The sequence below is a fragment of the Athene noctua genome, chromosome 11, assembly GCF_965140245.1.
Source record: "Athene noctua chromosome 11, bAthNoc1.hap1.1, whole genome shotgun sequence".
NCBI classification, from domain to species: Eukaryota; Metazoa; Chordata; class Aves; order Strigiformes; family Strigidae; genus Athene; species Athene noctua.
The window spans coordinates 22,586,715-22,608,459 of record NC_134047.1 but is presented as its reverse complement, the minus strand read 5'-3'; the positions used below and the strand labels follow the sequence as shown (position 1 = coordinate 22,608,459).

Genomic DNA, 21,745 nt, shown 5'->3' with positions numbered 1-21,745 from the left:
CGGGATAGTTTTACATTTCACATTTTCTGACTTCAGTTCCCACAAGCCTTCAGTTCTGCAGCAGGTGGTTTGTTTATTCTGACCAAGTTCTCCTGTAATTTTTAGAAATTCGTCTCCGGACACTAACTAATGCTGGCATTCAGTCAGGCTGCGGTGGTGTGTGTTAGTGATGTGCTTAGCTAATATTTTCTATTACAATGAAATAGACCAATTTTATAAGATTGAATTAAATAATTTAATATCATCCAAGAAGGTATGTTTATAAATGGAGTAATAGATTGTAATGTAGTTTTCTAATATGTGTTTGGTTAAATTCCTTCGTCTTCTTTAACTCATTTAGCATTCCTGTACTTATTTAGAGGAATATATTTCTGTTCACCATTGCCAAACTGTATCATCTGCTTACTCAAAAGGACCTTTGTGGTTCAAAAAATGTTAAAATATTTACAAATTTCTCTTAAATATATTAAGGTTCATGATAGAATTATCTATTTCTTTACATTAATAATCCAGGAAATGAAGACAACATTAACTTTTGCTTTATTTCTGTTTATATTGCATATGTGAGAACTTTTAAACAGAGAAGTGAGAACAATATTGTTCATATGCCTGTTGCTTTCCTTTTCTTTATATACATTGTGTTTTCTTAGGGCCTGCATACACATTTGCACCTTAATATAACCATGCTGGTAACCGTGTGTCTTTAATAGAAGACTGCATCCAGAAATTATATTTCAAAGTGCTCTCTTCCTTAAATGCCCAAGCTGGTTATTTCTGTGGCTTCTGGATAGCTGTACTTTTTACGGATCTCGGGTTTACTTGCTTTGCTGCAAATAATTGAGAATCAGAGTGTTCTACTTACTCTACTCAGTAGATTAAATTATTAAAGCTGATTTTTTTTTTGTCAGTCTACAGAAAACCATATGCATATCAGTTTTCCATTGAACCTAGTACAATTCTAGACAGAGTCCTTGAGGGATCTTTGTGTAACCTCATGTAGCTTTCCCTAGTAGAGAGTCTTGTGTTCAACTAATTGTTCTACCCAGAAACTTAAAGTGTATGTGGCTCTGAAACTGATTTGGAGGAATGAAAAATATTTCAATTTATGTTGTTAATCAGTCCCTTCTCTGGTCTGAGAAACAGAATAATGTGGCACCTACCAAATCCGTTATTCTTACTATATCGAGATTCAGGGGGAAATAATTTTTACTACATGGGAAAAACTGTATTATTAATTGAAGGTTTTGTAACAAAACCCCTTGTATGTTGTTGAGTTTCAGAAAGCTGGGTAGTTTGATTTGGGGAAAAAAAAAATTGCACTGGGTGTAGCAGAGTTCATGTAGGTAGTTACTGAGCCTAAAACTCATTCTTCCTAATCAGTGATAGCCACAAAGTAGGGCTTTGAAGAGTCCTACAAGAGGAATACCAGGAAGACTGTGTTCTTAATCATAAGCTAAACTTAAATTTAGGTATTCATGACATCATAAAAAAAAAGGTTTTCTATAATGTCACTGTGTTTATTTGTCTTTCCCTCTCCTCCTTAATAAGTACCTTAAGTAGTCTTAAAATATTTAAGAATGTTTAAAATAATGTCAGTAATATAAACTTTTCTTTTTAGTAGTATGTGTTACATTATGCAAGTTAAATTATAAATTTTTTGCATATTTTCCATAATAGAGCCAAACAAGGAATTATACATGTATTTCCAAGAAATTTCTACATTTGTGAATTATGGAGTTACAATTGTTTGTCTCCATTCTCTGAATATGCGTTGTTGGCTTTTTTAAATAGGCCTTGATGATTGCCTCCAACAATACATAAAAAATTTTGAAAGAGAGAAGATCAGTGGCGAACAGCTGCTACACATCACTCATCAAGAGCTTGAGGAACTGGGAGTCACTCGCATTGGCCACCAAGAACTGATACTGGAAGCAGTTGATCTGCTATGTGCATTGGTAAGTGATTTCGTGCATCGCTCCATAATCTGGGGTAATACATTTCCAAACCAAAACTACAGTAACGTAGACTGCACTCTACAGCTATATGCTTACACAGACACAGTGGCTTTGCTTCATTAAAGGCCAGGCATGTACAGGCTTCCTTCAGCTATAAAGAAACTATATATATCCATTTTATGATTATGTATGATGGTCTTTTATTGCTCTTCCTCTAACTTTCTTGGTCTTGCTTTCAAATACTGTTGACTATTACTACTGGCATCCATATGGTTCTGTAATTACATGCCATATGCCCTCATATTTCACTGACATTTGCCACACTGTACTAAACCAAGTAGGCCTGAGTCTTTTAACCATGCCAGCATTCAAAAGGATGGTACTAAGGAGCCAGAAGGTAATGCTAATTAGACTGGAAGATTGTTTAAAATGAGCTTTAAGACAAGACTGGAATCATAAAATTGACTTTATCTAAAACACAGGCATGTGTGTCAATTTAAAGTTGTTTTTTTGAGTAACCTGCAAGCATCCAAACTTGGAAGAACACTGGGTTTTTTGTATAACAGGTTATTATTTCAGTTGGCCTCTTAACGAAGTATTTGATATCAGAAAATTGTTTTTTTTCTCTGTTATTTAATTCCTACCAGCTAGTAAAACACAATGTATTAACTTAATTCTAAAGAAAAAAATAACTTTGTGCAGGTAAACAGGTGAAAAGAAATTGAAAATACAAAGAAGTAAAATAGTAAAATTATGTAGCTAAATTACATATGACAGTCCCCGTATTGTACTACGTTATCAGTTCTGCTTCCATGTAAACTGTTATCCTTACTTTATATATATATTTATCCTTCTTTTTTGTATATTTAAAATGGAACTTAGGAGTTTTTCCTCTGAAACCTTGTTTTCCACCTAAAAGGAGCATAAACAGCCCACTATATTATCTAAAGAACAACTCAGTTCTGTGCCTTGACACTAGTCAGAAATAGCAGACCCAAGAAATTTCCTCTGGAAAAAGAACTCCCTTCAGTCAAGTGTGCCCATTAGGAGGACCCTTGCTGATTTTTTTTTTTTTTTTTTTCCTTTAAAAACAAAGAAAGTGTACCTCTTAAATGCTGGTCCTGCTGCTGGTCAATAGTGCAGCTCTTCTCTTACTGTGCTCTCTCATAACCTTCTTTTTTATTTTAAAGCATGATGGGGATTTTCCAGCTCCTGGTATCATTTACTTAGCCTCCTGCCTTTAAGTCCTTACCCTTCTTTCTCACTCTGTCTCTAAAATGCCTGCTTATTTTTTTTCCCACTTCTAAATTATTATCTTGCCCATTCTGTGTACTTTCTGCTGAGTGAGTCTGCTGCCTGCGGCTCTGCTCTTGGGGGTATTCTCTTGCTTCTGACATTCCTGCCTTGCCGCTAAGCACAACACATTCTTCAATTCTTGCAGCTTCTTACTGAGACAGGATCACTAATAAAAGTTTTACAAGTATAATATCTATTTTTAACCTGTAATGACTCATAAGAATTTTAACTATGTAACCAAAAAGCATAATTAAGATTTTTCTCTTAATTCTTTTAAATAATGACAATAATTGAATGGTAGGAGACCTGATGCTGCCTTTATTCAGAACCAAAATACACTTCTAAAATATTACAGTTGAATTCTTATTCTGTGGTAAAGTTGATGCATTAATAGATTATTACATTAAAATCTGCTCGTTAAGTGATCAGTGAAAACTGTGGAGTTCATCACCATAAAGAATTTTTAGACTAGCTAGTCTAAAAAAACAGAGGAAAGACCTTATGTAAAAAGTAATTTAAAAAAAAGGGGGTGTTAGGGCTGTCTGTGTTTTGCTTATGCCACTAACCAGGAACAGACATATAAGAGATCATTTGAATCAGAATGTCTGAAGGAGCATGTCATTTTACCCCGGATTTCCTGAGTTTCATTATAAGCAAACAATAGAGTTTATGGGCAGTTAGAATACAGCCCCAGTCAGGAAGGTGTCGGCACCGGAGTGCATTATGTGTGTGTCTGTATGCATGGACAGGGCGCATAGAGTACAAAGTAAGTATATTTGTAAGTTCATATATACTTTATTTTTTTCAAAGATTGTTATGAAAAAAAGGGAAACATGGACTCAAACAATCCAGTCTAAAATTCCGCATGTGGAGGGGCAGTAACAGCAGGAGCAATGGTTTGCGCTCTCAGTCCCTCCCTTCGCCCTGCTCAGCATGGGGTGTGCTCCCAGAGCCGAGCTGGTGGAGCATCCACAATGCTGTGCACACTGTCTCTTCTTCCCGTCTGATCACAGATAGCTGCATTCCTGTTTATATCGACACATGTCAGTACTGCTTTGTACTCTGCATATCATCCACTCGCTCGGCCAACCCAATGAGCACTGATTTTTTTTTTTTTTTTTTTTTTTTCTTCCCGTACATGGATTTCTTAATTGATTTATGTTTGGCAATTGGCAGTGTCCAAGTTACATGACCTATTTCTTTCAGGCAGGATGTTGTGCTCCATCTTAGCTAGATGAGTTGTGTAATGCTTTAAACAGAAGCATCTCCAATGTACTGTAGAAATCTCTCAGGTAAGCTTAGGCTCAGTGATGCATCAGGAATTCAGCTGCACGTTGGTCATGAGTTTAGCAGGAGAACAGCTATGTTGCTTCAGGAAACCGAGAGACATTTGCCTCTCTTAGCTCAAGCTCTTGGAACACACTGAAGGTTCCTGTTGCGATGCCATATTTTCCATATGCACTCCCTCAGGGCCTGGCCATCAGCCCTCTGGCTTTTGGGGGGTTGGGGAGTAACTGTTTGGGGTTACACATCAAAGAGCGATGTCTCCGCTTCAGTCACAGTGGTGCAAACCATTCCACAGCATATACGTAACTAAATGCCAATCCATAATTAGGGTTCAAGTGCAAGAGAAAACAAAAAATAAAGGAGGCAACTCCTGGTTTTTTTTCTTCCCTGTTCTGCACCACCTTTTAACTGGACTCTCAAATACAAATTAGTAAAGGCAGTGAAGCTTTGCTATTACACATTTACCTGTGATATTTTATCCACTTTTCACAAATAAGCATGAAAAAAACTCAAGCCAATATCATGTCTTGGTTAATTGATTCAAACCTCCAAGTTATTTCTGAATAAAATCAGAAGTGATTACTAATATGTACAATCACAGATCATAACTTTTCTTTTGAAAGAAAACTGAGTTCAGAGCATTCTTTAACTGGGCATTGCATATGAGATTCCTGTCTAGAAAAGATTCTACACTGGAAGAAGACGATCTGCAGTGGGAAAGAAGGAGATGTAAGAAATGTAAAAAGGGAAAAAATAAAAGTATTGGATACACCTGTGCATAACGGAAATGGCAATATGCTAATATAGAAGTATGTGTTTTACCTTCAATTATTTAAAATACTGGAATAGTCTGGTTTTTGAAAGGGTAAAATTGAAGTGTAAAAGGTGAGAGTATCTTTCAGTGTAGGAGGGAAAGTACTGGCACTTTCTTAGGATTGCTCAGAGTTGAATTTCTGCTATGAAAGAAAAAGCTGTAGGTGAGCCATACTTTCAGCTTCAATTCTTTGGCCATCCTAGAAAGACATTTTTGAGTACTGTTTTAGTTATGAAGAAAATTGGGAATAATGGCTGTAGGGAAAATATCTTAAACATCAAAGTCCTTTCTTACTAGTGTGGTCAGAAGCTGCTTTGAAATTATTTATTTGAAGTGACCTAAATAACATCTATGGGCTGCAAGTGCAGGCCATCTAGGATTTGGACTGTAATTTTATTAAAGCTGAAATAATTATCTGGTAGGTATTGGAGGAGTAGTTGCACAAAGGCTGACTCTGAAGAAGTAGTAGGGCCTGAGGAAAGTAATGCTTTGATAGATGGTAAATTATGTTAGAAGAAAAAGTAGTACTTCTGAGGTCAACATGGGTTGCTGTTCAAATCTGCACAAGTAAATTTAATTTAATTAGGACAATATTGGAGTCAATATATTGTTAAAGCCTGCTCAAATTAAAATATAAACAGTCGAGTGTGAAGAAAGTCTTTGATAATGAGTGGAAGAAAAATGAATGTAAAATGAAAAGCATGCTCAAATATAGATTGTATCTAAAGTAATTAAAAGTACTGTTAATTCATAGGCATTCAGCTAGAGAAATTAAGCACTATGCTGTGATAGCATTCAAGGAGAAATAAAGATTAGAAAATTTCTCCCTGCAGTTACTGCAAAAGCTAGCAATCCAAGCATGATAGTTTTTCTGCTGGAAGGCAAAATAAAGTCACCTGTGGGTCAACATGTGTACAGCAACTGGCGTGAATTTAATTTGCTTGCATATTTACTATTTTTTTTTTTAAATGTTGGGACATGGCTAGCAAACAAATATACTTTCTTTTTTCTAATATATTTCTTTATTAGGCTTCTCTTTAACAAAACGACAGCAGTAACTATTTTGTTGGTCAGATGGAAAGTGGTTTGCAGTAATTTATTTTGAAGTATGCCAGACTGAAGGTGAAGCAGCCAGTCTTTCATAGCTGTCCCTCTATGAATACATAAGGTTGTTTCTTCTGAAATAAAATTTTTCAAATTTTGCTTAAATTAATGCTACTTTTTAATGGCCATACCTGCAGTAATTTATCTTGAGATCCTTTTTGTCTTTCATTCTGCTGATACACTTCTTGATTTGTCAATACTGTGAGGATATTGGGAAGTATTTTTTCTTACTTTACCTAATATGTAATCAAGTTTCATTTTTAACAAGTCATTTGATGTGTCAGATACTTATTTTCCCCCCATATTTCAAAGGTTATTCAGAGGTGATTATTCTAGACTGAAATCTTCATTTTGTATATATATTGATGCTTAAATAGATGGAAATAAATCTTTCTTTGAAACGGAATGCCATCTCTCTTAGTGAGAGATGAAGAGATACTCCATCTCCTCGGTATAATGAGAAACCTGGCACATACATTATTTTTGTCTATACAAACATATATGCATCCAGAGAGCTTTATTAATCTCAGCTGGAAAAGAAGTTCAACTTCTGGCAGTCCAGTGCTATTTATTATGCTGTGCCAAACCACTGAATTAGTACTATTGAATGGGTTAGTTAATTATTTCAAATATTAGAAAGGATGTATTATCTTTTGCTTAGCCTAATTAGCTGCTTCATTCTGTTTTAGCCTTTCCAATCATGCAATTTTGAAAAATATTTTCTTAAGCATTGTCTGGGTTTTTTCCTCATTTTAAAGTCTGTTGCCAGTTTTTTTTCATTTTTAAAAATCTTTTAGGATCGAGATATTGAAGGAAGATAATTATGTTTGTCCAAACAGTTCACAGTAGTCTAAAAGTATTTTTGTTCACAGGTACTTTACACACATGCATAAATAACGGTTTTGTTGTACCGGTAAGAAGTAAGGAGTTCAAGGTCTTACTAACCTGGTATGCTGAAAAAGGAGATCCCTGAATGTAATCACATATTATTTGTGTTGACTACCTAGCACAAATGAAATTCTTTAATTGTAAAATCACCCAGTGTCTCCTTACCAGGTCTAAAGGCAGCTGTGTGAGTTGATAGAAGCAGATACAAAGTAGAGGGTGATTTTTCTTGATGTCTTAGTTTTCTCTTTGATGACCACTACCTCTACACCAATCGTTCCATAGTAGGACGTGGTTTTCAAGACTATTGTTTGCATAGTGAGGATATTTTGGAACACTGTAGCGGTACCACCAATGATAGCATGAAAAAATTAGTAGGTAGCCAAGCAAAGGATTGTTTTAAAGGGAACGTAGAACTTAAGTGACTTATGAATTTGTGTTTTGTCTGTTAAATTGCACTAGACACTTAGGCTTGAGCTCTTTTGCAAACTTTATCCTGTATGAATTTATCATTCCTGTACAGCAACTGTGCCTTAGCAGTCAAGGCCACATAACCTCTAATGAAGACACAGAACCCTCAGAGTATGTGATATCTGTGTATCATGTATCTAAGCACAGATTGGAAATGGTCCTATTCAGGTATTTTATTATGCATATGGTCTGTTATCATAAGATGAGGTGATTATAGTGGAGATAGAAGAACAGAGGCTGGCTGCTTCTTACTCGCATTTCAACTACGGTCCAAATACAACTCAAAAGGGGAAGAGAGCGGTGGGTGGGCTGCAGGGCAGGTGCCTCCCAGTAGAACCCATCGAATGTTTTTCCACATTTAATGCATCCAAACTTTGAGGTATTAGGCTATCAAACTTCAGACAAATTACTTCAGGCTGTAAGTATTTCTGTTCTTCCTGCTTAAGGCTGAGTTTATGTTAAAACAAACTTCAGGAAAAATACAAATTTGGTGTATTGACTCCTATCTTAATTCCTTGAGTTTATGTACATCAGCTGCCTGTAAAGCAAGACAATGTTAACAGGCTAATGAGAGGAAATAGACTTTTGTTTTTCCTGTCTTTTGACATAGCTGAAAGATTTCCTCTTGTCACAATAACTCTTTTTCAGAAAATAGGGAGAAACATGTTCTATTAAAAGTCTTAAATATGTTCCAAAGCTTGTAATTTCCTTCTGAAAATACATTTGTTTAAGTACCACTGAGAATGAGGATTCTAATCCATTCCTGGCTAGGCTGGTGAATAGGCTACTACAGGAACTACTGCATGCTTTTGAAAAATAAATGTACTTATTTCCATTTAAAAATTTATAAAATAATCCATTTAAAATAAACCATGACTGTATTTTATGTCTGGGTGGTATTCTGTCTATGACTGTTTTATTCCTTTTCCTATTATGAGTTTCTGTCACTCACTGGTAGAGAACAGTGTGCTGTAATATGTACAATTAAACTGCATTGCTACTTATTAGGCCAGTGCAGTAGCAGAAATTTATGCAAATGACTAGGTAGGCTAATGAGATGGTGCTGAAAAACCACACATGTCCGATGCTGTAGACCAGGACAGGAGGGAAAATACTGGCTGAAATTCAAGCCAGATACTGTTGGTATACATTATAATTTGTGTATATTCTTCTACCCCTGGTTTAGGGGATGTTCCTGGTACATTCATTTCTGGTATCATTTAGTTTTCTTTTGAGGTTTAGATCTGGAAGACAGTTTTGTTTATTTTCAGTCCTTCTGGATGTTCACTTTCTTCAAGACTGATGATAGTCATTGCAATTACTACTAGGGATAAAGGAATGGACGTTTTCTGTGCACAGTGCTAAAAGAAAAACCTCTGTCGTAACACTGCTTCACTTCATGGTTGTTTCTCTTGAAACCAGCTGCCGTAACATTGCATGTTACAGAGTTAAGCGAATGTTTATTGCTTCTTTTGCTTTGATTTCTTTGTGTTTCAGAAAGCATTATTTATTGCATAGGAGTCAGGTTTGCCCAAACTAGTGGACAGCAGAAAGCAGGAAGGCCAGCTTTTGGGTTTCAACCTTGTTCCCCTGGCTGCCTTGCTCCAGTATTCTGAATCGCTCTCTGTAAGTTCTCTTGTGGCCCAAGCCACAGACTAGCCAAGATTTGGATACTTATCTGTCTGCAGCAACACAGAGATACCTGGTGGTCTCTTAAGGATACTTACCTACCCTTTGCAGGCTAAGTAGAATTGACGTATCCAATTAATTTATATGAATTATTGCTATCCCTGGGATTTCAATGTCAAGTTTAAGGAACAGCCTGCTAGTGACACATGAATAAATTTTGCAGCAGAGGACTCACATTTTCTTTTCTTTCTTTCTACACTAAAGGAATTAAAGTTGCTTGTAATGTTTGTGTCCTGTGTCATCTTTTACCTCATGATAAAATGTGTTGCTAGATTTCTGCATTGCTTTTGATAATGTTAGGGTGTATTTGATTAAAGCTTTCCACAAAAAGAAATCTTGTGAGAGATTCTCATCAGTGCTACCATAAACATTAATCTCTGGGATAAAATAGTCCTTTATACTTTTTTTTTTTCCATTTCTGGATGATGTTTGTGGCGGACTTTGAGTTGAGAATTCATTTATGTTTTCACAAGGCGATGAGGAAAGAGGGCATTTAATTAAAGAATAAGTAGAGGAATAAGAGTCAAGTGTTGACCACCTTGAAGGAATGAAGCTCTAAGTTGTAGTGTGGGAATGGGTGCAAGTCAGGTTAAACTTTCCAGCTCACCCTGGTTTTGTAATAGAATTTATTATGTTATAGTAGTAGCAAAGCTGTCATATAAAAACACTTGTACAAAATGGTCAGCTGTCATAGCCTCTTATTTTAAGAGTCCCTGCTTTATATAAAATGCCATGGGCTACACAATACGTAAATGTGCTTTTCAGGTAACAGTATTACATGGTGCTTAACACTAAGCAACTGTGTCTTCCTTTTGTGTAAAAGGGGGCAATGATTTGGCATTTTTTTAGAGCTGTATAGCCAAAATATCCAGATTTGTGTAAATGTATACAGCAAAATTAAGTACAGTGAAACTTTGATGAAAAATGGCTTAGATAACTGAATTTTGGCTAAGAGATTTTGAGAGCTGTGGAGGTAACACTGATTTCAGACATGCAGAAACACTGGCCAAATTTATAAATCTAGTCAGACACGTTGCTCTGATTTGGCTGTGGATTGCATTTAAGGTTTTTTTAAATTTGGGGGAAATGCATCAAATATTAGAACCGGTAAAACTTTTCTGTGGTTGACTATAGTACAGCTCTGACAGTGGGAATTCATCATTCTGCTCTTTACTGGCTGACATAAAACATAATTACTGGTTGTTGAGGCAAATCCACGTTAATTTTCTGTGCTCAGGCTTGTAAAATCAGGTCTCATGTCAGTGGCTTAGTCTTTTTCCTTTTTGTTTGAATTCTTTATGAACAAGAAGGGGAAAACTAGCAGTAACAAAAAAGTGCTGCTTCAATACTGATAACTTTTCAGCTCTGTGTTATGTTGTCTTGCAAGTTCTACATACTTATTAGAACATTACAGATACATGCTTTAATTAATTTTTACCACCGACTTCAAATCATTGTCACAATAAACATGGCTGGAAATCGGCGGCCTGTTCTCATCATGAGATTTTGAGTAGTGCTTTGTTCAAGAAAGTATAAAAATACAGATCTTATAAAGGATGCTGTGATTTCATAACAATGCCACTAAAACACAATCCTTTTCTGCAGGAGTTAAACTTGGTAATTTTCAGTTCTAAATTCTGGAGCACTCAGTGGTATCTCTTCTGATCTGTTATTGCGAACACAGAAATAATACTTCAAGGAGGGCATTTATGGAAGGAAAACATTGTTTTTCTAAAATCATGACTAGCAGCGCAGAGGGCTTTTAGGCTTCTGTCAGAAACTAGCATATGGGCTTGGTGTATTGCTACATAACAACACTTAATTGTATACTATTGCATTAAACATTTCAATATATAATTTAAATCCATTAGCCAGCTGAACTTGGTAACTCAGGCTTAGCATGCTTTATTAAAAGAGCCGTTTGAATTCCCATACATGTTTAGGGGTGAGAAACATCCACGTGAGAATAATTCTCAAAGCCAATGAGGTGTTGGTGATCGCATTGCCTGTGTCTGCACCAGTCTGTCCTTCTACCAGCCTTAAGTTTTGAAAGTTTTAGTCAATCTCAACCACACTCAACAGAACAGGGAGCCCGCAAGGATTCCCGCCAAGTGCTGTAGGAGTCGGTAGGTGACTAGAGGGTGTATCCTAAACCAGTGACTTTCTGGGGGAAAATGCACTTGCTCCTTGGAGAGGCATCAGCCACCTGGCCCGTGATGGTCCGTGTCTGTGGCCCCTGCAGCCGGCTCAGGGGTGGCTCTCCCCAGCCTCTGCCGCCAGCCTCTGTCCCTGCATGGCGTGGGGGCTCTGGGAACCAGTGGGGCAGTACCGCTGCTCCCTGAACGGCTTGGTATTCCTTACCCTGCGGTTTTAAAGCAGCACATATAAATACCTGTGTGTGACTTCTGGTTTGCTCGTGTCGCGATAACTTCTGCTTGCGGTGTGCAGGCACTGAAAACCTTAGAACTAGAATAATGCAGGCAGCAAAGACAGGCCATTGACTGAATCCAGCTAATGGAATATTGATTCAGACCTAGGTAATTACATTAAATAGTAGGGGGAAGGTATATTAGATTAAAGACTACAGGATTCTATTTTTGGAATAAAAAGGGAGAATAATACACACTATTGCAATAAGAGATTAACTTTTCCCCATTAAAATGAAAAAAAGTTATTCCACATAAAATCTTATTTAAAAAAAAACTACCTGAGAGCTCAGTGATATACAGAAATTTTCTTGGTTTGTTCATGTGCTCAAAATTTTAAACATCAAAGACAATTTTGTCTGTAATGGTCCATGTGAAATACATTGTTCATTCTTTGTCTTTTAATGAAAAATAATTGTACTACTACTTATATGGCATGTTAAATAACTAGATATAAACAATATTGTGAACATTTAAAATTAAGTTTTAAATTTTTTTTCCTAAGGCTGTAGATCTTTTTTCGCTGGAAACAATAACATTTTATTTATTGCTTATGTTTTTTCATTTGTAAAATCTTGCCCTTGCAGAAAGCAATAGTTAATTTTTTTCTTCAGAATTCTGATTTGAAATGTGTACTGAATAATGCAATGGATGTTGTATTGCACTGGTAGCAAGAACTATACCATAGAGATTCTCTCCATGAAGGAAATATGGGGAGTACGTCACTGTAAGCTAAGAATGATGACATTTTCCCTATGGAAAATTGCTTTTCTCATTTGTAAGGAGTGATTTCTTTCATAAATTCCCAGTAAGTTATTTTTCATACCACCCTGTGTTATGATATCAATTGCTATAAGCTGCCTGAATTCCTGAATAATTATCTGTGATCAGTTATTGTCACAGATGAATTCATATGCATGAAAATATAAATGTATGCACATGCATATTCATGTCATTGTTGACTGTGACTTGCTTGAGCAGCCTTCAGTGGATTTGTGATAGAAATAAGATACATGAGCTTTTTTCATATTCTCGTTAATGCCCATTCTAAAGAATCTTGTTACTAATTTAATTTCTGTATGCTTCTCTCTGAATTGTTATGAATATATGTCATATAACTTTCCCGAATTGATATAATTTTTACATGGAACTAGGTTCTTGCAGAACTGGTAAGCTAAATGTCTGACCTAAGTGAAATGGTCAGTGTCGACATTATATTTCCAAAAGGCAAGCCTATCATTTATGCTCTGAACTTTGAATAATTCACGACTATTTAAAATTCTAATTTTGTTACGTACTGAAGCTCTTATCCTCTATAATCTTGTGTTTCTGCTTTATAATTCATTTTAAAAGGTACTTTAAAAAATTGAGAAAATTAGACTTCCTATGATTGGATGACTGGTTCTTACACAAAACTATGATTATTATGAAATAAATAGCAAAGTTCAATTTGCCACAAGGTTTTAGGAACAAATAATAAAGGCCTGTGGGTACTGAACAGTGTACTGCACATGTACAGCTCCATTAGGTATTGCGGAGAAGGGTGCAGCACATGAACAAAGATCAAGAGAGTACTGTGCAGGTATAGTAAAGCCTTGAGACTTCTTGTCCTTGAAATAAAGCCAGTGGAGTTCCCTGGATTGGCAACAGGAAATTTAAAGAAGAATTCAGCTGTAATTTAGGTATTTCTAAGAGAGACATAACACGTCAGCAGTAGCATGGAGCATGGCACGCACTGGGAAACAATTGTAGGCATAGTAACCGCTAATGCAGGCAGTATTTGGTAATCACTTTTAAAAGGGAGCAGACCATGGTCTAATATATTTTTGGAGGTAATATCTACTGGGTTATCCTTTTGGTTTTGTTTATTTATCGTGGTATCCTCAATCAGCATGTTCTGCATAGCCTGTTCCTGTACACATATGGAAGAGGTCAAGCTATCACAGATGTCTGGCTTACATATGGTTTTTAATTGAAGCCATATGCAGATCAGTCCTTACTTAATACTGAAGTAAATAATTGGAAACAGTTTATCTTGTGATGTGAAAAGAAGCCACAAAAAAATCAGACTAACTTCCTTCCTCCTCTTGGGCTTTGCTTTTGTGTGTATCAGAAAAGAAGTGCTGCCAAAGCTTTATTTTCCTCCTGGTACTTTTTCTGAGAGTTGACATTGAAGCTATTAAATAGGCACAGATCTTGGTTTGATAGAAGACAAATGACGTATGGGTGGTGCAATACAGTCACCATTTTAGGTTAGTGTGTTTATGAGAAGACTTCATTATTGCATGCTGCTTTAATGTTAAGGTTTTGCTCAAAAAATATGATAAAATATTAAATATATTTTGAAATGGAGAAAAATTTTTAAATGCAAATTCACTTCCAGGGAGTTTTGATCTAAACTCTTTGTGAAGATTGAGTTGAGCAGAAAATGTGAATTAGAGGTACAGTGAGAGAGCAGATATGAACAGCTCAGACGGCTGCTGCTGAAATTCAAAGGAAAAGTAGTAAAAGCATTCTCTTTCAGATAAACTGAAGTACAACTTTAAGCATAGGTTAGGATCAGTCTCTCCTGTTTCTGAACCTGATGGTTCGTTGCCTCCACAGAAAGAACTCTATTGATGGTTCAGCACGGTAAATGACCATGCTCAGCTTTACAACTGAAATGAGACACGAGTTCTCCTTCCAGACGGAATCCCTTCTCTTAAAAGTTTTCTTTCTTAAAGCTTTTGTGAGAATAGGCATTAAATAGAGAAATAGCTGTTTCAATGTTTTAAATGAGTCCAGACAAAAAGTAGAATATATAAACAGCTAATCCCCAATATAGCTTTAGTCCTATTCTCCTTGCAATGACAGATGATTTCAATATAACAAATACCTGTTACATTTAAATCATCTATTTTGCTCTAGAAGATATAAAAATTTGTCTTGACTGAATATTGTTTAATAAAATCTTAAAGCATCATTCTTTCCTACTATTGTTCTATAGTTCCTGCTACACATCTCCAGTCTAGGTTACCGTTTTAAATAGTTAGTTATTAAACAAACAGAAATATATACATATATATGATACAGAGCAAGGTATAGGTATTTAGACTTTTTTAAAACAGGAATAAAAAATCAAGAACTTGCTGAATGAGTAATTAAAACTGTGAAGAATATAAGAAGGCTTTAGATATTAAAAAATAAAATCTCTTCAAGGAGTAGAGAAAAGGAAGAAAACATTTAAAAAAAAATGGCAAATAGTGATATTGAATATGCCCATTAGATTGAGGGGCATGATCTTTAAAAATATATTCAGATGTATTACTAAGTGAACTTTCTGTATGTTGAAAGTCTCTCAGACCAGTGGCCCAAGTCATCTGGGACCAGATGTTGTGATCGAGACATTTTTGTTTGCATAAAAGTACATTTTTTCTTTATACTTGACATTATCATGGCAGTAAGGAGTCTGCATAATTGAACAGCAGATTTCATGTTTTTACAGATTTTAACCGAAAGTACATTGATGATGTGTCATAATGTGCTGAATCATACTGTGTGACCACATAGTATGGTGAGATATAATTTTAAAATGTATTTTAAGAAAATTCACACTTCTCACACCAATTAGCCTGACAGAGATACTTGTGGTTTGATTTGTTGAATGTTGTAGGACATTTTTAAAGTCCTGTGCTATATGTAAGGAGTTTAATTTTCTCACAGCTTTTTGTGTTTTAGGTACTTGCACCACAGTAATATATTCTTTCTCTCCATAGATAGATATGTATGCATACAGAAACAGTAAGATGTTGCGGTTTATTCAAGCTTACCCAGTTAGAGGATTTGGATATTGCACAATTTAAATCACGCTGACTTCATTAGGATTAAGCAGACCAAGAAGGCTTTATGCGGTTTGTTCAGAGACCTGTAGCAATAGCTACAACGTGAAAGCTACTTAAATGTTTAGGCAAGAGATAAGAACGCGGGTTAATTCTTGATCACCCTAACCATTTCATAATAGAAACTAGTATACTGTGCAGTTTTAGCCTGGCCTGTAGTGGGTCAAGTCTTGTCATAATCAGTGACCCTTCTGAGATCCATGAACACTAAATCTGCATATTACGTCTGTGATCTTCTCTTGATCATCCTTATCCATAGCCATTTCAAGGTCCAGTCTAGCCATATATTTTTCATGTTTTCAGAGGAGGTATCTGCAGGAATATAACCTCATCTTCTGCTTTTCTCTAACTCAGTTCCTCTTACCAGGTGTCCAGTCATTTGACTCTCTTAACACTTAAAAATAAATTTAACAATTTATTTAAATACCATATTCTGGAAAAAAACCTGTTCAAGGCTGGTCTTATGGTGCAGTTTTTAAAGGAAAGACTATCATGTTCTAATTTTTATCTGAAATCAAAAACATGTGCCTTTTTCAGTAAAACACTTTTCAAGGCACTTTATGCTCGATTACATTTATATATATTTCAATTACAGTGGAAATACTAAAGCTCCTTCTGGAAATAAATATAATGCAAATGTTAAGTTTTAAAATAAGGTTAAAATATTTAATCTTAGCACAATATCCGCTAATTAATGTATCTGTTTACAAGATAATAGGAAGGTATATGAAGTGCTTAGAAGCACTGTGACAAGTTCCAAATTATAGACTCAGGAGACAAGGAAGAATTGTGTCACAATTTTCTTCTGAAAGGTAGGGTAATTATAATGGAAGTGAGCACAAGGGGGAGGAAAGCCACACATCAAAAAGAAGCAAGGTGTTTCAGATCGTACACTCTAATTTTTATTATGATGTTGCATATTTGCATAGTATTATCATAGTTATTAATAAATTCTATACTTTTATTTTTATGAAATATCCTTGTGTTCTATGCACATACAGTAGGTTATAATACTGCAGTTTAACGGTCATAATAAACTGATAGGCACATGTTATTAAAGATAGTGAGAAGGATTTTCTTTATTATATAGTGTTCCTAATTTACTGATTTAGAATGAGAAGAGCTTTTAATGAAAACGCTGAAACAAATTTGGACAATGTTTTACTTGAACTGCAGTCCCCAGCCATTAAGATGGAATGTGTTTTCTTAATACATTTCTAGTTTGCAAAACAGGGGCTAAGATTTTATATATTTTTAAAATAGATAAATTATTGAATATTTTACTTTAAGTAGCACACATCCAGATGTGCCCTCTATATCTTCCTTTCTCTAATGCAGAGCAAAGCAACTTTGTTTGGTAATCTAGGCTTCTTTTGCAAATTGGGATCCTGATTAATATGAAAATTTTGTGTAATATATCTTGGTGTGCAGTACAGCATCCCCTTGCTAGAAAGTAACTGGAACGACCATTATAATATTAATTCCACTAGACATTTACTACAGACAGATAAGTTAAACTGTGAAGTGGGTCTTTGTGATAAGACATTCTGAGAATTAGGTCACCTCGGGTTCAGTTGCCTCTTGTTCAGATGACTCATACCTTTGCTCATAGAGCATGTGATTGTGGTCATTACCCAATTAAAACGCTACTGTGCAGTGACAAGTCTGACACGGTATGAACTACATCTGACAGTTTCCTTAATAAAACTTACACTGTTTCTTTGATTTATTTTGTTGACCTTTTCAATGTGTTGTCAAAACTTGCATTTTATTGTCGTTATAATAATCATTATCCCACTTTTACCACTCAGGAAATGTGTTAGGTTTTAGGTTCCAGTCTCTAGACCTGAACTTGTATGTTGAATCTCATGGTCACTAATGGATTTTAGTTGGTTTTAGATGGAGGACATTTTTAAGCATCATGTAAGACTGCTCTTAGGTTAAGGTTGGAGAGAGATGGATTGGATGGACTATTAGATGGTTAAGGCTGGATAGCCACATCCAGAGAGTTACAGTCCATGGTTCAGTGTCCAAAGGGAAACCAGTAACAAATGGTGTCCTTTAAGGGTCTGTACTGGGACCAATACTGTTTACTAATGACACAGACAGCAGGACTGAGAGCACCCTCAGCGAGTTTGCAGATGGCACCAAGCTGGGTGGTGTGGCTGATAGGCTGGAGGGAAGGGATGCCCTCCAGAGGGGTTTGACAGGCTTGAGAAGTGGGCCTGTGTGAACCTCAGCAAGGCCAAGTGCAAGGTCCCGCCTGTGGGTCAGGGAACTGGATGATCTTTAAGGTGCCTTCCAACCCAAACCGTTGTGTGATTCCAAACAAGATCTCAGCTCTGAGCCTTCAGACACTGGAAATCAGCAAATGGTGATAGGCACTGAAGCGCTCCACTTGCTCCAGGACTAGGCACAAAATGTATTTGGTACAGTGCATCAAAAATTAAGTGGTAGGTCAATTAAAAAAACAGCAGCCCAGTATGCTGTAAGCACTAGTTATACCAAAAGAGTAACTTTTAGCAGACTGCAAGCCAAGTAATTTTTGTTTCAATCTGCATACCACTCCAGCAGAACTTTAACACCACCAAATACAATACAATAATTACAAGGTATAGCTTATTCTTTCTTTCAGCTGAATTTACATCACCTCTGCTCACATAGAATGAAAATCTAGATATTTTAGCACTTTATTTTAAATCTGTCATAAATATTTAAAGTGGGTCATATTCTGTGGAACCAAGGTTTAATACACACTTTTAATTTAGTACTTTAAATGTTATAGTAAAACTTGTTTACTAATTCAGATAATTTCAGAGAAAGGACCTTTTGGATTTACATGAAAAATTTACCTCTTTCTAGTTGCTATTCCTGTAAAAGATATTCAGCTCGTAAATTCTTTTTAAAGAGGAAAAAAATTACATGCCTGATGGAAACGCGCTGCCTCACATACTTTGAATTCATACTACTTTGTTAACTTAGGTTTTAAGTTTATCATAAAAATATCACCACAAAATTTTTAAGAAATCTGTGTGATGAAATCAAATAAATGTTTACAGAGACAAGTATTTTAGAATCAAGTTTCTGCTGTGTTTTCCGTTAGGCTCTTAACCTTTAAAAACATACCTCCAGAAAGGAAATTCAAAAAAAAAAAAAAAAGTGTTTTGATGGTTTTCATTCTATTTAAGCCTCAGAACTATTTATGCTGAAAACATAGTGTGTGATTATTTTGGATTTTTCTTTTATTAAACACGCCGTGTTTGCCTGTTTATACTCATTAAGTGCTAAATGACTATATGCTATCGCAAACACTGTAATTTTCATTGCGAAGACACGGCCTTTGCAGCATGCACAGCGATGCAGCCAGCAGGGAGTTGTGGGATCCCATCTGGCACCTTGTGTTTTCCCGAAGGAGATTCCAAAAGCCCAGAGCTGCTTTGGGGAATTCTCTTTCCTAGCCCTCCTAGTCCCGGGGAGGCAGGTGGGGAGAGGTCTCGTGCTGCTGTACCCACAGCCCCTGGGGAGGGGCAGAGCATCCTCCTAGAGCTGCATCAGATGTTCCAAGTCCACAATAACTTTAACTCAATTTATGTGTAATCTGGGAATGAGTTGAAAACTAGTCCGTAGTGGGGAAGATGTGCTTGAAGATTGAGCTTTTAAATTAATTCCCTGAGCCTGCTCGCTCTACAGCGGTGCTGGGACTCGGGCAGAGGGCATGGCACCATCTTTCCGTGGCAGTTCACAAATAGGTCAGCTTAAAGCAACTGGGAAAGCGAGCACTGAGGAGGACTGGAGCATGCTGTGAGCCCAGAGGGGCTGCTTCCAGGGGCGGCTGGGGGGGCAGCAGGGAACTGAGACCCGCAGCCGTGGCTACCTCCACTGGGTTGGACTGATAAATTGAGGGGATTCTTTTAAGTTTATGCATGAAACATAAAAATGGGAGTGTCGATCAATATTTAGGTTGTGGTATTTTAAATGCCTTAACATGGTGAATATCATGCAAGATGCTTGAATTTCAGCCAGGGTTGTTTCCTTTAAGCTCTTCAGTCAGATCTACTGCTCTGCACTTTTATTTCTCTGAACCATACGGTTTAGTGAAAATTGTAACATTCTCAAATATCACCTACAGAAAAATCTGTGTATGCATCCATGTGCTTATGCATATTTATACATATATTACACTGACTACTTACATGAATGACATCAAGAAAAAATACTATAATTAAAAATAAATCTGTTTTTAAGATAACTTAAAGTAATTGCTTATGTAATATAAACTATTTAGCTAAAATTATATCCCATGTCAAATATATTTCAATCTGCATACTTTTTTTTTTACCTCTGTCACATATAGCAAAACAATTTCATTAGATTAGTACCTTTAAGTATATAACAATGAGGATTTTTCCAATAAGAAATAAACTCTTCTTATATTGCAGTTGTTTCTTGCTCTGCTTTTGAACTTCAGGTGTTAGTGTATACAAGAAATCAATTATCTTTTTTTTCTATTATACATATTTTTTATCCCAACATTTGCTAAAATATTTAGCCTATTTTATCTTAGTAGATAATGAAATACTAATTTGTGATGTTATTACATACCTGCAATCAGATATGAAAACACCCTAAGCCACAGATGAAGACTTTTTTCATTCCACTTCTTTGAATATGTAAAAAACCACAGGTGTCATATTGTCAGATGGATAAAAAAATGAACCCATTTAAAAATGGAACTTCAAACCAGAATGTATGTACAAAACAAGCAGAGTTTTTAGCTGGAATTGTTGTAGAGACACAGAACATGAAGGTTCATTGTCACAGTGTATTTAGCTATTTCTGCGTTATGGATTTATGACATAAAAAGGAAGAAATATCCGTTTGGAGGCAGATTTCCTGTTTTTCAATTTCTAGTATGCATTTTCAACTATATGGAGTATTTAACAAGTTCTATCATATTTTCCACTCTGCATTAGTAAGAACAACAGTCTTCAGGTTGTTCAAAAAAATCTGGTATTCTCTCCTGTCTTCTGAATTCTAACACTTCTGGCATCAGCCACCTGTTTTTTCTGTACTCCAGAAAAACCGATCACCTGCAAAAGCCCTGGGGGTGACCTGTCCTGCCTCTTCCCTCTCACCACCCTACAATAACCCTAGTCCCTAGGAACACCAAAACAGGCATCTCAAACTGGGCAGGAGAGGGCAACTAGGGGGGTGACAGGAATTCCTCAGGGAAAATTTGAATATCGGAGAATTAGAAAATGAAATTGCTAAAATTGAAAACTGTTTTACAGGCAGCAAGCAGACTTATCCTTAAACCTAAGTCAGTTGTACATCTCACTAACAAGTATCACTTTAAGCACAGCTTCATCTTGGTGTTATTGCTAATGATATTTCTCTATAATAAGCTTGTCTGGCTCTGATCTCACATTTGTGTTTAATTTCTAACCCTTGAAATGCTTCGTTCCAACTCCTGTCATTGAATAGGGCATCAGGAATTGCTGAGCACCAACCTAAAATACACTACTGAATCAGCCTGTGGCTGAGCAGATCAGATAATCTCTATGTAACGCTTCTTGTGTGTGTGTCTGAAGGTGATATTGCTGTCATATATTATACTCAGCGGATATACAGAATTTCCTGCTGTTTCAACACTGCTTTTCTGAGAAGAAGCTTAAGTAAACATTTAATAGGTTTACCAGTCATGGTTTCCTGTGTTCAAGCTGTGCTGTTCTTTTGGCCCTTTCTGCAACGTATCTGTCGGGTCCATTTGACTGAAATGGTGTGTAGGCGCCTAACATCTACTTTCTGTTCTCACTAAGCACTTTCATCATCCAGATTTTGTAATAATTTGGCAAATTCTATGCTTGTGTAGTTCTAGACAAGCAGCATTTGGGGTCACTTTAATAGTCAGTATTTAGTCTCTAAACCTGTATGTCCATT

The 21,745-nt window shown here is 36.1% G+C and overlaps 1 protein-coding gene across 2 annotated transcripts in view; it reads left to right on the top strand.

The window, feature by feature from the left end:
* Positions 1–21,745, top strand: part of LOC141964462 (connector enhancer of kinase suppressor of ras 2-like) — a 205,228-nt gene that overhangs the window by 69,762 nt on the left and 113,721 nt on the right. For both annotated transcript variants that reach the window (XM_074914871.1, XM_074914870.1), the window contains exon 2: positions 1,792–1,955. In XM_074914871.1, the coding sequence (XP_074770972.1) occupies positions 1,792–1,955 (164 nt within the window). The remainder of the gene's footprint in view (positions 1–1,791; positions 1,956–21,745) is intronic.